At 34.3% G+C, this 17,121-nt stretch overlaps 1 protein-coding gene across 19 annotated transcripts in view; it reads right to left on the reverse strand.

The window, feature by feature from the left end:
- The window catches only part of RGS7 (regulator of G protein signaling 7), a 276,991-nt gene that overhangs the window by 149,752 nt on the left and 110,118 nt on the right, over positions 1 to 17,121 (reverse strand). For all 19 annotated transcript variants that reach the window (XR_015802377.1, XR_015802375.1, XR_015802376.1 and 16 more), the window contains exon 3: positions 1,557 to 1,653. Coding sequence is in view for 16 of the 19 variants with exons in the window: in XM_088161576.1 (XP_088017702.1) it covers positions 1,557 to 1,653 (97 nt within the window). In the remaining 3 variants the exon portion in view is untranslated. The remainder of the gene's footprint in view (positions 1 to 1,556; positions 1,654 to 17,121) is intronic.

The raw sequence follows: 17,121 nt of genomic DNA on the forward strand, positions 1-17,121 counted from the left end.
ACAGACAATTTACGGACATCCGTAGACTTTACAAGTTGTTTAAAGGACTTGTAGAGTCTTTCCTAAGTGCTTGCAGGAACATGATTTCACTGTGGTAGTTATCTGTTTTGTGTCTCCCTCCCAAAAAATACCAAACAACTGCAAAGCTCCAGTATTTATGGGGCATAATCCAGGACAGATTGCTGTGTACAAGACATCTTTTATGCACACACACACACAAACACACATATAAAAAATATGAGCATATAAGTATATATATTTCAGCTGAAGAGCATCTACTTTAATGTTTTGGTAGGTATTAACTGCACTATAAGGTTTTGTTAAATATATTTGCATTATTGTTGCCCTTATTTGCATTATTGTTGATCCTTAAACAATATTCCCATGTTTCCTAGCAATCAACAGTTTTGAGTTCAAGCTAATATATGTTTGCTACATATACATAAACTCCTAGCACACTGAATGAAACTAGTGACTAAGGACATAGATTTGAAGCTTTTAGATTCCATTCAAGATAGAGAACTGACAGGAAAGTAGATTAATTGAACTAAAATGACAGTTTTGCTGTTCTGGTGGGAGTTGTAGTCATGTAGCAAAAATTACTGGTACTCCCTGATATTTGAGAGAGAAAAATAAGAGGAAAAAAATGAACTGTTCTATGATTTTTATTTCCTTCTGAATCTGAATTAATAAAATTAATGCATCGATAGAAAAGTTGGTACATCAGTAACTTTTATGTATAACTGATATACTCAATCTTTAAAAGTATGATGTCTATTCTACTAAAAAAAATTTTTTTTTTGGTCTATTATTTTGAAACCCATAGTACACAAGTAAGGCAGAGATTAACAATCAATGTGAATTATTCATTAAGATGTCATGCTAAATTTGCAACTAACTCATGGCAAATAAAGATCCATTCTCCAGAGGCTACTTTTGTGCAAGTTTCTAAAATCTAAAATCTATTTTCTAAAATCAGGAAGCAATTTTGTTCACTCTTAAGACTCTATCCTTCTTTATGGTAAGATTATTCACTAGCAAAAACGTTCAGAAGGTTGAAAATTAAAATATAGAATTCTTCTTGGTGTTCTGGACACTAGAAACTTGCATAAAAACTTTCTGTATAAGGATACGCTCCTTATACAGTGTGGTGTGTGGAGTGTGGTGATGATTTCTCTTTTGTTCTGCTGCTATGAAATTTCTTATCTTCATGTACTGGCCAATACACTAAACTCATACTTGCTATGGAAGCCGGATAAAAACCTGACCTGACCTGCCATAAAAATATTGCCATTTTGAGATCATTAACTTTTTGTAGTAAATTAAGTATGCATTTCACCTAAATTTCAGGACAAAAACAGCTCTGTGTAAACCCACTCCAATTTGAAACATCAAAAACTTCTATAACTATTCAAAGGATAAAGAATGTCTCCTCCAGATTAGATGACTGTGAATTCTCAACAGTACTTGTTTAAAAGTGTTTCCCACTAGAGCATCTCCTTACAAAAGACAGAGTGAAAACATTAAAATTGTATGAAATTTACTTTGTCTCTTACCAGAAAAGACACTGGGAATCTTGGAAAGAAAACTTTTCACCGTACGAATAGGAATCCCATTTTTCTCATCTTGCATGCGGGCTATGACGTCTTCCATCTGAATAGAGAAATAAAAAATAGAAGAATAAATAATTTCTTTATTTGAATATCTAACTTTTCAAAATGTTTAATGAAATTATGACAAAATTAACTGCAACTATTCTTTCTTTTTATTGAAATCACCAACATGCTCCATATGAAAAATTCTGTGTGACAGGGCATTTTATGCTCTTTTATTAGTCAAAGTTTAAAAAAAAAATTGATGTTGCTTCTGTACCCCAATAGGTTCCCAAAAACTTCATTAAAAGTTTGTGGCTGGGCTGTGTTGTGAAAGCAGAATAACAGATAATATTCTGTCAGGCCTCTTTTTCCCCTAAAGTCAGATGTCTCACATTAGCAAATAGCAAACCAGCACTGGGTGCAGTTGTGCATTACTTGGCCCAATAAGGGAGTTGTATACAGCCAGGAAAGAGACCACCAGCATTTGGGGCCACCAGTGGTGTACTTAGGAAAAATAACAAATATCCATACCAAAAAAGAAAACAAAATCATTTAGCTTGACTGCTCATGAAAAAGCCATTTATACATAAAGTGTCTGGAGGTTCCCATGTTCCATGTATTTACAGATCACATATTCACAACCTAAGGAATGCAAATCCAGTGCCATTGTCCAAACCAAAAAGTAAACCAAGAAGTAGATATTGTTACCAAGGTATGAAAAACTCAATCTATTGCTCAGAATTAAGTAATTTGCAAAATGTAACAGAAGAAAAGAACCAATATTCATCTGACATTGAATTTAATTATTTAAATAGAAAAGGCTATTAATAGATTTCTGAAGAAACTGTCAAGCATATCTATGCGTGTCAACCATTATCTGTGAAACGGCATCTGTCCCTACATTTTTTATCCACATAGTAACTGAAGGTTGGTATCAACTCCTTCCAAATTCAGTTGGTGAACTGTCTTTTTTTGCCCTTAAGTGAATAAGAATTCAATCAGATATAAGTAAATATTTTTGCTGATCCTATTTGGTGATAAATTCCACTCATGCAGAGTAAGCTTGTGAGAATATTGTGAGAATTCTGCTAGAGCCCCAGAGTGAATAATGCACATTACATTAGGACAAGGTACAGAAGACAATTTGTACATAAGGCAACATGGTAAAGATATATTTGCAATATAATAAGGATTACTACAAACACAGGCCACACTTCTCAAACACAGGATTACAGGTAGAGAGATGCAGTTACTGCTTGCTCAAGAACACAGGAGTGCAAATGTTAAATGCCCAGGGCAGTCAGCAGTCAGTCTTTTGAGAATACACACAACAAATTGTTAACTGACATATGCTTTCCTAAACTTTCTTCAAGGACAGGATTGAATCTAAGCAGCATAAAATCTAACTCTGAGAGAGACTGAAGCTCTAGGAGAGTCCTCTGGTTTTGATTAGCAAAGTGAACTCTAGGATGTCTGCACTGCAAAATTACACCTTCCCCTTAATATCAAGCTGATATTGTTCTGTGTTGTGCATGAATTCTGTCTGTGCAAAAGGCAGCTCACACTCCAGACAGCATTATTGGGAGCTGCCTGGATAACTCGGTGAGCAAAGATTACCTCCTAAGTGAGCAGGAATGTTCTGAACAAACAGCACAACAGCAGTCCACTAATTAGGTACAGTTGACCTCTTGCATGGAAATCTAAATTACTTGTGGTTTGTGGTTATCTTAAATCTTAAACATAAACACTCTAGAAAATGAAAGGAAATTTAAATTAAAAAAAAAAAGTTTAATTTAAAGATTCAAACCTATCCAATCCAACATATGCAGGTGCACAGTTTAACTTTCAAAATATGCAGTTGCTGTTTCTGTTTCAGCTGCTTTAAATTCAGCAAATATATAACCTCTTCCACTGAAAACCATCAAACTTAATTATATTTGGGAAGCAGCAGTCAAGGCATTCCTCTGTCATTCATCAACAATGACCTAAGACAACGAAAAGGGCAGAATAGTTTAATTAGAATGATGAAAGAAAATCTTAATCTAATTTTGCTCAAGAAGCCTAATCTGGGAAACACATGCTGCTGCCTGATATAATAATTTTCCTTCCTGATGTATCATTGTTTGTTTGAGTCACCTGACCCAATGTTCAAAAATAAAACAGAAGCTTCTTCATTTCACCTCAGAATTAGACTTTTTTCTAGTCATATGCTCTTACCTGGCTAAGCCTGTCTGGCCCTCATCTTGCAGTGGGGTCCTTTTTAATCCTAAGCATTCTCAAGTAACTCAAACAAACCCATAAATAGTTTGCCTCCTGATCACTCTGCAAATGAAGGTCAATATGCTCGAGAAGAAAAAGTTGTATAAGCATATCTTTTAGCTTTTCAGTCATCATTATACATCATTAAGTAAGTATAGCTAGTTAATGTATAAAAAGTATAGCTAGAAAGACATTTCAGTGCAGCACAAATCCTACAGAAGGCTTTCTAAATAAATGTCTTCTTAAAAAAATGTGTCTTTTTTTTACCAGTGAGGTAGTTCTAACCCTGACAAAAACTCACTAAGCTTCTGATGTATAGGCAACTCAGAACAAACCCGCAATATTAATATTTAAAACTTCACTTGTCTCCTTGTGAAGATAATTTGCAGCCTTCATCTTGACACGTAAAGACTCTGTGAAATCTATTTCAAAGCCTAACTCTATGACAACAGTGACAATGCATCTTCTCTAAAGCAAAAAGAAAGCAGATAACAATATCCTGTAATAGAAGGGCTACAGGATACAGGAGCCATTGAGCAATGACAAGTGACTGCTCTGAACACACGGGGAGCAAGGCATGCAGGCATGCCCAGCTTACCCCAGGAGCAGAACCAGTGGAAGACTTGACAACACACCAGGGGCAGTATCCTTTAACTACTTACAGCCAGGTGAAAGGAATACAGCTCCTAAGAGCAGAATTTTTATGGTTCCTCAGTGCCACCTTGCCACGTGACTTGTGGGGGGAAACCCTGATCTTTAAACTTCCAAATCTAAATAAGAACTTCATTGCTGCTCATCTGCACATCTGGCAAAAATTATCAAATTGAACCATAATTCAGCATTACTGCATCTTAAGAACTGCTTTTGGTTTGGGTTTTCTTTTTTTCATTAATTCAAATACAAGAAAAGTGAAAAACAAAACTTTTGTTAGTGTTAGTTTTTTTCTTCCATTAAAATTGAGCCTAAACCAACTCCACATAAAGATGATCACTACATACAAGGATAATAGAAGTATTCATCTGGAATGAAGCTAGTTCAAGAGATACATGGTAAAAACTTGAAGCCTTGGCCTACTTACATAGATGTCTTAATATGATTTCTGTCCCTTAAAAAATAAATTCAATGCAAGGGAATTAAGACTATACTCAGGAATACCAAAATTAAATAAGCATAATTTTGTACTCAGTTATCACACATCAGAACAGGGATTGCTCTTAGTTGAGTGTACTGGGGTCCACACACTCTACAGCTTTCTTCATTTTGCTAAAATCTTTTTTTCCTTTTACATAAATGCAGGTGTGGAATAGCCCAGTGAAACTAGCTACAAACCTCATCCAAACTTGTTAAAAAAGTATATTTCTTAGAGTATGCAACATGCTTCCTTAGATATTTTCTCCCCTCTCTTCTTTAGCACTTTACAGAGTCCAAGGCCATTAGTGCAGTTGGCCAGAAGGTTGCAGGAAGTTTTCCTCAGCCTGTCCCTGTGCAGAGATGCACCTCAAGCAACATGGGCTGAACAAAACTTGCACAGTAGGAGACAGACACAAGGTTTCTTACAACGCAAAGGCCACTTTTCTTCTTACTGCTTACCTGACAAGCACAGGTACAGGCAAAGTGATTGCCAGATCAAAACAGTAAGAAATAACCATGGAGCTGGAGAGAGAAGGTTAATGGGAGACCTTCCGTTTGCCCAGTGTATGAGGCAAAGTCACCAAAGAAAAATAAAAAAATCTCAGTTTAACAATGCTGGCAACTCTTTTTCTAAATCAAATGTGTAGAAGCAAGCTGGTTTAGTATCTTGATGTCAGAGATTTTAGCATTTTCCATTTAATGCAGAATTAGATTATTGCAACTCTTTATTCCTACTTGGTATGAAAACCGAGTTTAAAACATTCAGAAGTTCAGAAAAGTACATTTAGACTTTTGACTACAATACAGTGCTGAAAAATAGCTTGAAGCATGCAAGAATAACCAAACTGTTAATCACAGTCAAGCACAAACTCTCTGAGCTTGCTGACATAAAAGCAGTCAGTCAGGAGGTTTTGTAAGGCAGCAATACTGCATCTCTGGTCTACCAATACAGGAAACAGCCCTAGGTACTCTCTGATGAACATTAAATTATAGAATAACTTGATTAAAAGCATACAAGGATGACTGGCCTCATTCTTTTCAGAGCTTCTATTTGCTGAAATAATTATTTGACATCATAAAATCAAACAACAAACCAACACAAAAGTTTCCAATCATATTAAATAGATGCATAGGAGATAGTTTGAAAAGCCTAATTTTCTACATGTACATATGATGCTGGCACCTCTGCCTCGTGTTTCTTTCCTTCAGTATATGAAGACACTGGTGTGAGCAAATAGTTCATACTCCGGCCCTAAACAGAATACCTGTGGAGAGCAAAGATGTTCTGGCTTCACATATAGCACAAAGGTCTGTATTGAGTCATTATCTGTCATTACTCTTATGGCTTCATTTGTAGTTGTCAATGTGAATTTCTAATTAAGATTCAAATTTATTTCCCCTAATTATCCATACCGTTTCAGATTCAACAAACAGGTAATGTTTCAGACTGGTTGTAAAACAAGAGTGGTACTATGTGTCTAAGCCTGTGGTTACATTACATGAGCATAGGGCAAACCTTTGTCATTTATTAAGAATAATTAAGGCTATTTTGAATTTATTTGAAAATTGATGTCAGTTCTGTGCAATTATTTTTGCAGCCTAATTAAATGAACGGTCCCACTGGGCTTCTCCTTAATATCGACCCTGTATGTTCATCACTGAGCTTGCATCAATAAGATAGGCTCTGCACATTTTGCTGATTTAAAACTGTGATTTAAATGATAACTTTAAGCATGAGCTTGTCTTACTCATGTAATTAAAATGCTGACTCATCAAAACCAGCATTTAATTTAAAATATTCTTGTAGTTTAAAACAAACAATACAAGCAGTTCTTGTGCTTTTCAAATACCTATTATAATACTTTTTGAAGGATGGACAACTTAAAATCATACTTAGAGCTCCTGTCATTAACCTGTAATCATGTGGCATAAAGCTGTCAGTGATCCCTAGGTAAGGACTGCCACAAGAAACTGTTCAATACTGAATGGAAAATCTTGAAGATACTATATAGTACATTCTGTAGGTAGTAATTTATGCCAATAAGTAACTGTCTTTTTTCCTAAGGACTGCTAGTCTTGAGCTCATGCTTTGATGCACCACTCTTTTTCTCTGTTTCATGCACTGGTTAAACAAAAGATCTCCCAGTAGCCTATTTCCTCCATCATTCTATAGTTATTTCCCACTGCTATTTCTCTGGATAAGTTGATCTGAAAACACTTACTTAATACTGTATTCCATCCACCCCCCTTCCCAAAAAAAAAAAAAAAAGTTATTAATTCTAATTCAGAAAAATATGCGCGTTTGCTTGTATCACTGTAATTTTCTTGAGAACTCAGCGTGTTGGAACACTGTCAAGAAACCTATAGCACTATAGCAAGGACTATCACTCTCACTTTTTTCAGTTAAATTTTTATCTCACCTAGGAATCCTATGTCTGGATATATAAGACATACACCCAGTTAATTGAATGTGTATCAATCCTATAGAGTTGGACTGTGAAGAGCAGACTGAAGTAGTTGCTAAAAACAACTCAACTGGCATTACAGAAAGATCATATAACTTAGGAGGAAAGTATCATACTGATTCAGCTTTGAAATCAAGAAAAGGTTACAGAAAATGCTATATTAAGTCTATGAAAAATCAGGCAGTGGCAATTCTAGCTCCCTAGCCCTCATAAAAATGCAATTTAAAACAACAACAACAAAATATTAAGCAAGAAGAAAGGCCATTTTTTTAAATTAACCACTTGCAAAATAATTCAGATATTTTAAATTGTTTCATAGTATTAATACTTCAGAATTTATTTTTACTCTGGCCTTTCCTAGCCAAGAAGCATTTTCTATATTTAGTCAATGTCAGAATCAGATACAGAAAATATAAAAGGCTATGAACTGATACAAAAATTACTACTTTAACTAAACAGTTCTCATATTTAAATTCCAGATAGATAAAGAAAAGCATTTTATTTTGTTTACCTGTTTTTCTTGGAACTTAGAAACGATTAATGAGAATTAATTTTAAAAACACATTTCTCAAACCTTGAATGTTATTGTTGCACAACAAAACCAGAGAAAGCTTACCCAAAGGAGTCAAAAAAACACATCCAGATGGTGAAATTTCGAAACCACCAAAGTCAATGATAATTTTGGAAATTGCATTTCTGCTTTCAGTAAAATAATTATTTCCATCACATTACAACTTTGGTTGGAAAGACAGAGGAAAGAGAAGCATCACTATGGACACTTCAGAAGAAAACACAGCTTGATGAAGGAGAAAGACTTGGTGAAAGACTGTTTTTATTAATAGAGAGATTTCTGCAAAAATAGTTCGTTCAGAATAAAATAGATATTTTTAAAGCACCTAAACCTATCAATAGTTTTTATTAATCTGTCAGGCCAAGATTTGAGCTTCTAGACTTTGCTACCAGAGATAGAAATAATATTTCTTAGGCCAAATACAAAGTTTTAAGAATACAGTCTTTCAAAGCCAAGCTGTTTCCTGGGTTGTACTGATCATTTGTAATACGATGGTCCTGACACGAAAAATTAAGTCCCCTGTACATTTCAGAAACAGAGAAGTTCAATGGAAACCTGATCTCTGAGATCCCTAATGGACCTTCCCAAAAACTATCATGAAAGTGGTCAAAATGTTTGATTTTTTTTTTCCAAAAAAGAAGAAAAGTAAAAGGCCACAATACAACAGAAAAAAAATTAAAGGATAGATTCTGGTCAGCACACAGGCTAGTGTGAAAGAAGAAAACAGATGCAGACATTTTTGTAGGAGATGGAAAATAATGAAATAAATTAGCTTATACATAGGTAACTCAGATAAAAAAGTGAATAGTAGCCAATAGCACATTTTGACTTCACAAAAAAGAGCCATAAAAATATTAGCTATAACAGAGCTATGATATATTCATCTACCTAACAAAAAAGTGATGTTCCTCTGGAGAACACTTACATTTACTCCAAAATATTGTCACTTAATTCTAAAGTCTGAAAAAACAGATTTTTTTTTTTCTAAATTGGTACATCTGTCTTATGTCATCTGTTACTAATGTTTTTAAATCTAAATTTTTCTGGTCGGAATCTCTTTTCCTTGCTTCTCAGATGATTCCAAACATTACAAAGCCACATCACAGCAGCAAATTATTTTAGAAACAGCTACTGTTGACCAAGGATAAAACCTTTCTTAAAAGGTACAATATTATTATCCTTCAAATATCGATGAGCAAAAAAGTACTTACAATAAATTTTTCAAATTACATTGACAGAATTAACATTTTAGGGCAAACAATAATAAGTATTTTGGTGATTTCTGCATTGCTCTCTGCCCTCTGGTAGGGAAAGACTGAAGGAGGCTAGCTGATCTGTTAATATTTCAGCACCTAGAGAAAAGAAATACTGTATATATACTTCATTTCTAGTCTCTTGGTCCTTGAAATTGCTCTGAGTCATTAAACTCCATTAAATACAGAAGTAAAACTGCTACCATTAAAATAAATGTTTACAAGTGACTTTTAAATCATGTTCTTGTAAAAAAAAAAGATTCTTAATTGTATTACAGTATGGAAAGCTTTCAGTATCAATTCTATTTGGCATTTTAAAAAACAGTCTGCTGATGCAATACAGTAATGTAGCATTGTATGACAGATGGACTGGTTTCACAGTAGTCTATTCACCCTCTGTTACACAACTTACTTTAAAACAAATATTTTATTCTTACCTAATCCGAATAGATAGAAAATAGACAGTTGTGGATGTTCTGGCTATGTCAGATCTTAGAGCATTTTGAATTCACCCATTTTCCCTTAGAGAACAATGTAAAAGTAATGAAAATAACTGAAATACTGAACTATTGATCTGCCAAGTGAACAACACAGATAATTAATGGATAAAGTCCACAGAAAACACAATCATGGTACATTCCCTTTACAATTAAAAAAAGGAAAAAAAATCAAAACAAAAACCACAAAACCCCCCCAAACATATCAAGAAGAGTACTGAAATAAATGAACCAGAATATTTAAACCTTTCTTCCATAAAAATTAAGCTACTAGCATTCCAATAATACCAGAACATTTTCCCTCCTTATGAAAAGCCTTATCATCATCTCCCCTTCAAGCCAGCTGAAGCTCCAGGCATGATCATCTTTTTATTCCTCTTGAGAAGATCACACACACTCTAGTACTAATTTTCATGCTAAAAAGCAAAATTATGTTATATAGCCCTTGCTAGTAGTAATTCAGGAACTGTAGTGCAAACTACAGTTTATGTAAGACAAGCAATGCATATAAATATTAGCCTGCCCTTCAGTGACAAAAATTATGCATTTCTACATGTCAAGCAAATTTTTTCATCTTTTATTGACTACACAAATTAGTCAAGCTTTCCATCAATCAAAACATTAGAAGATTTAAGAAAAATAGGTCATAGGTCTTCTTATTCAGCAAAGAGTAATAAAAAATACATTTTACATAAATTTAAAAAACAAAAACATTGGGGTGAATTTATGTGGAAATAAATGTGTTTTTTCTGCATTGGTTTTTACAGTTTTAAAATGTATTTTAATTTGATGGTGGTAAAACACCTCCAAAAAGTGAGTATTTGCAATGAAAAAAATTATAAAATGTAATTTAAATAAGGAATAGTATTTTGGAAAGAATGCCAAAACTACAACTACTTTATTTACAATTTCTCAGCATCTCCAGAGCTATTCCCATATAGGATTCTAACTGTATCAGCCAGACTCTAAGACAAATTTAAAATCCTGTTTTCCTAAAGCAGACAAAACGTTTATATGACATTCACAAAATCCTGATATTCTTCTAAAAATTACTTAAGTCATACCAAAATAACTTGATTAGCAGAATGGAGCCCATTGCTTCCTTTAGGAGTTATTTGGAAGAAGAAAGTTAGTCAGAATTTTGATACAGGTTTTTGTTTCTACACAACGAATGGGTAAAACAGAAATGAAAGCTCCTTATTTACCAATGAAAGCTAAGTCAGCCATACTCTTTGATAAAAGTAGGAGTTTTCTTAAAAGAAATCACTGCTAAAGAGCAGTAATGCCAGTCTACACCTAATTCCATTGTACACAGTTACATTACAATCACATAAGCCAAGACTTCTTGGCTTCATAGCTTATAATTAAATTTACCCAATTTCTTTCTCATTAAAAAAGAATATAGTTTGTTCTCAATCCCTCTCTAAATTGCTGTATTTTCACAAGGATCCTCTGCCATGTAATTATTTGTGAGCAATTTCAGTAAAAGTTTATTTATTAAAGCACTGAAACAGTTTGTATACATTAAGGCTGAAATTTTCTAAGAAAACGGAAGCAACTAAGTACCTAGCTCATTAAAAACCAGTGATCTGACATATCAAAAGACAGTGGGTGACACAGTGGTGATTGTGTTATGTTCCAGTGCTTTGTGAAATAGGACCCCATTCCAATGTGACATTTCCCAGTTTATATTTTGACTGGTTGCAGCATAATTAGGAAAAGCAAAACATATTTTATGATACTTCCTTTCAGCTGTATGCAGCAATTGCATCAGCTCTAGTGCTCCACTGGACTTGGACTGAAGGAATTAAGGAAATTTAAAATGGACTATATGCCTTTGTCTTATTTAATTTTTCTCTGTTTTTAAAAACATGAATTTGTCTTATGAATTCATGTTATGAATTCATGTTGTATTTTTCCAGAAGAACCAACCACACTTTAATTTCCTTTGGAATAAAGAAAGCAGAAAATGCTATCTTGCCATCAAAACACCAGAGCCTTTGAATTCTCATGATTTAGACACTTTAAACAAATCAGGTCTGGATGTTCTGTACTTGTCCAATTTATTCACAATTTGACATTTACAGTATCTACATTTTATTTTCCTTTGCAGTCATTTTCCTTTTGATTAGAAACATTCTACGTCTTTATTGTCAAATCATATTTGCGCCACAAAAGAAAGTAGAGCAGCCGTCATTAGCAGATTTGAAATATGTGAGCTCCGAGAATTGTGAATAATGGCTATAAAACCATTTCTTTATTCTACCTGACACACAATTGGGAAAGGAAATATTCTTCTATTACGAACAAGTTTTGGTATTCACATATTTATGCAATGAGATTAGAACAATATTAAAATCAGACACACTGTAATTTAAGAACCAAAAAACAAAAATGGATTTGAGCAAATTAAAAAAACATAAAACCAAAATAAACCAGAATTAAAGCCCACAAATTAATTTGTGAAATTATTTTTTACTCAAGGAAAAAAAATAGGCAACACACTGTAGGAAAGAATTATGGAACACCATTTTTTGGTCAAATATTATTTTGCCAGAAGGACAAACTCATTCCATTTGTCTGGTGCAATGAGCAGTATATATGACAGAATGCTCACTGGAAGTTTGAATGCCATACCTACCTTTCTGTCAGTCTTAGGGGTCGACAAGACATTCTCAACTCAACCTCAAATCTCTCAACTGATATGTAGGTGGTTAATTTGAATACTTGGAAAAGTCAGAATCTCTGGAATAGATCCAGTTGGATCAAACCGGTAACATAAATGAGAACAATTTTCATAGGAAGTTACTTTCAGAACAGAAAAGCTTGATTGCAATAAAGCCATTTCTCAGTTGAAAAATCACAAGTCTTTTGAAAGAGATTTTTTCCATCATGAGTTTACCTATTTTACCAGTTTAAAGGATGGAAAGTAACCAGGTTTAACAACTAAAGCACTACTTCAGTTAATCCTGTGTCTGTGTTAGGAAGCATTTTGAATTACCTGTCTCATATTGCAAGTATATTAGATATGAAAAATTGCTAGAAGAAATGAGATTCTTACTAAAAAGAAACCATATTTTCCTTTATGGAGTGATTACACTGAAAGAGATCTCCACACTAATACATTAAAATATAATAAATAGAGGTAGTCTGCAAGCACCTACACCTTCCAAGCAGAAACCAGAGATTCCTACTTTTGGCTGAATAGAGGTAATACATTAGACAACTGGTCTTTACCTGGAAAAATGAAGTGGCTGCAGGTTTTGTGTACAAATACAGAAAACCCTAATTCTGTTCTTTTAAATGGTTCCAAATAAGGTCAGAGAAAAGTAAAATACCCACACACAGATAAGATTCCCCTGGCATTTGGAAAATACAGAACAAGTTACATTTAGCACAGGAGTCACTAAATGAGGACTTAAGAATCCTTGGTTTTCTTCTCCACTTTGCTACCAAGTGACCTTTGGCAAGTCACTGTAACCTCCAGTGGCTGAGAAATGTGAAAGACAACTAAGGAAACAAAAAAAAATTATTTAATGTAAAATGTAAATTAGATTAAAAACTTTCTAAATAAAATAGAAATAAATAAAAAACTTTCTAAAGTTTTTGATGTGCTGGAGCATTGTAATGCTAGATAAAATTAAAGCATAAAGATTTTAAAGTAGACTGGAGTTTCTTTCTGTTCTAGAAAGCTGCAGAGTCTTGACATTTTTTCCCCACCCTATATCTTCTCAAGACATGAATCAAAGTCTACTGTAGTCATTGAAGGCATTTCCTTTGATATTTTGGGAATAACTATTAGCATCACTGGGTGCTGGACTTCTAAGTATTAAGTAGTTCATGATGGTCACAGCATATGTCCTCCTTTTCTATCAAAAGCTAAACTATTTATAATGTTCCAGAAATTAAATTAAAGATGTTGCATTCCATATACAAAACCACAAAACTGTATTTCTGTATGGTCCCCCCTTACAACTAACTTAACATCTTGGATGTTGATTTCTTGAAAGCATTTAATATGTTAAACTTAGTTTAGATGTTCATTATTCTGAAGGAGAATGTTTAGAGACATATTTGTTTACTGTATGCTTCTTTGTTCCATCATTACCTTATCACATCCTGTAGCAGTACATGATGTTGCAAGAGAAATATAAGGAATAACTTGTACACTGAAATAGTTTTAAAAGGCTTTTATGTATTAGACAAAACAGAAAGTGAGGAGGTAATCACAAGGAGGGCGAAGGAAAGACCCATGTTCATTATCTTTTCATCTCCTTTGAAACTGTGTAGATTTGCATTTTAGTTCATGGTCATCATACACACCCTTACCAGGATTTATTTTTTCATACATAATCCTACTTAGAGATAAGATAGGATCTTTCAAGTCTAACACTGAAAAATCAAGTTACAAAAATATTAACAGTCTCATAACATTTGGCAAGACCTCCCAAAATCCTGCATCCAGAATAGATCACTTAGGTAACAGCACTGTATTCTTATTTAAAAGAAATCTTTATTTACAGATCAAATAAATGTGGTGTCTAGGGAAATCTTACAACATCAAAGACCCCCAGATCTGATTGTTGTGACAAAAATGACAAATTCTGACAGAAAAGACATTATATTTTAATGATTCCTCACTCCAAAACAGTCTTCACCAGAGTGACCATGGTGTTTCTAGTACTATCTCAAATATTTTATAGATCTGTTATCATAAGAACTATTGCTGTAAATTGAGTGTTAATATAAAAAGATGCTGACAAAAGGGAATGGAGACTGTAAATTCTGAGCAAACCTGCTGAGATTAGACTGCAAACAGCAGTGACTTCTAAGGTGGTATAAATGGGTAAAAGCAATGAAAATATTTAATCTCCGAATGCTACATATGCAATGTAGATTGTCAGATATCAGGACATTCATGATACACTTGGTTCAGGAACAGTCTTGAACATATTAATGCCCACTCTATATCTTGCAGCCTAATGCAAATTGAATTGAAGACTTTTGCATCAGTATCCTGGTTTCAGCTAGGTAGAGTTATTCTTTCTCAGAAGTGATTACAGCGCTGTATATTGGATTCAGAATGAGAATGGTGTTGGTAACACACTGATATTTTGGTTTCTTGGTCATGTTTATCCCAAGACAAGGACTTCGTTCTTGTCTTGTGCCTTGCCAGTGAGGAGGTAAGCAAAAGAAACTGGGAGGGAGCACAGTTGGAACAGGTGATCCTAACTGACCAAAGGGATATTCCACACCATAGAATGTCATGCCTGGTATATAAACTGGGAGAGTTATCTGGAAGGGGGATCTGGCATCAGTCAGCAGGTGATGAGCACTTGCATTGTGCATCAGTTGTTTTTCCCTTTTTATTATCACCATTATTATCATTTACCATTATTGTTGTATTTTGCTTTCTTTTCAATGATTAAACTGTTCTTATGTGAACCTACAAGTTTTACTTTGGTTCTCCTCCCCATTCCACAATGGTGAGGGGCAGAGAGGTGTGGGCTGAGAGAGAGGTTGCATGGTGCCTAATTTCCAGCTGGGCTTAAAACACAGTAATCAGGAGGACAGCAGGTTCCATTCCTTGTTGGTTTTGTCCTTGGTAACATGACGTCACTGAAAGTCTGACATTCATTCCTAAGCAGTAGTCCATTGTCTTAAAAAAAGCATGTCTTAAAAAATTTTGATGCAAAAGGGCTTTTTGAAGATGTTGGAATATTGTATTGGTTTTAGATTTCTCATCAAACCATAGACTTAAAATCTAAAATTGTTGTTATATTTATGAATCCACACAGTAATCACTTGCACATTTAACTGTACTTTCCAAATAAAATACATGCAAGAAATCCCCAGACACAGAAAGTTCATTAGGAATAATTATGAGGTCAATTTGACCAAAAAGGAGGCACTTATGGTTTGCCTTGTTCCCTTTTTAATAATGTCAGTTAGGCTTATTATCCTGTGAGACCATTCCCACTGTGTGTTCTAACGAAAGGAGTTGTAACAATCAACTGGAAAGTGACAATCAGAATTTGTTCCACAGTATACATACCAAAACGAGGAATCTAGACTTTACTTGAGGGTTCAGGTTATTCCAAAGACTACATATTCCAAACCAGGTCGTAAAACTAATTTTTTTTACCAAAAAACTCAAAAGCAGCACACTGCATGTTCTTTGATAGCCCTCAGAGACAGAAATTAAAAGATAAACCAGGTGCCAAAATATAGAAAAACACGTGGTAATTCCCATAGTTTGTAACTACTGAATATTGTTGCTGGTAAATAATCCTACCAGATTACTGCACCAGAGCACCTCACTCATATCCAAAATATGTTTTCTTCATACTGGCAAAGCAGTAAGCCGCACTGTTGAAATCTATTGAAATCCATTTTGAAATTCATTAGAAATCCAGGGCGGAGCTCTCTCTGGCCTTGCCCCGAAGCCTGAGTGAGGGCACAGCCCCACCTCAGTCCCTCTGCAGTTCACATGGAGCCAACTGGCACAGTGCAGTACCCCGAGGGCTGCTCTGAGCACCAAACTGCTTTTGCTGCCTTTGCTCTTGCATCCTTGCCAAGCACATGTATAAAACAATAATTAGTTCTTAGCCTCACTAATGCTCTCCTAATGTCATCTCAGATGCTGTCAAATCCATGATTCCAGCACAAACAATCAGATTAATATAATTAATAAGTGATTAACATGAAGGTTTTTTAGAACTTCAGACATTAGAGAAAGGCTCATATAATTAAAACATTCACAGTAGTTTGTTGCATTGATTACAAACTTAACAGCATTTAAAACATTTAACTTCTCTAGAATTTTAAAATTTAACTTGCAGAAGTAAAAACAACAGTATCATTCCCTCTTCTGACTGTGCAGAAATAATTACTATTTATATCTACAGAAGATCTAGTGACAAAAAGTGAAGTATGGAAAAGAATGAATGAAGTTATGGAATCTGGTCCATGAAGGAAGGGGTTAAACATCTGCACTGAAAAAGGAAGAATCAAGATTACCAAATAGATAGAGGATAGATGTGAAATACATAGACAGGTTTTTGGTCCAGTGGAAGACATCCATGTCCATGGCAGGGGAGTTAACTACATGATCCAAAAGGGCCCTTTCAGTAGACTTTTGTGATTCTACTGATCAATGAAAGACAAAAAAAACCAAGAGTATGAGAGAATTAATATTGTGTGTGACACACGAACTAAAAGAAGTAAATTATATTCAATAAAAGGTTTAAGGCTAAGAAGGAAATGAGTACTTAAGTAAGTTGTGAGACACAACTTCAACTTACACAACTCCAGCTTCTGCAGCACGTGAGAGTTCTTAAAATTTAAATT

Source organism: Sturnus vulgaris, chromosome 3 (assembly GCF_052056855.1).
Source record: "Sturnus vulgaris isolate bStuVul1 chromosome 3, bStuVul1.hap1, whole genome shotgun sequence".
In the NCBI taxonomy this organism is placed as follows: Eukaryota; Metazoa; Chordata; class Aves; order Passeriformes; family Sturnidae; genus Sturnus; species Sturnus vulgaris.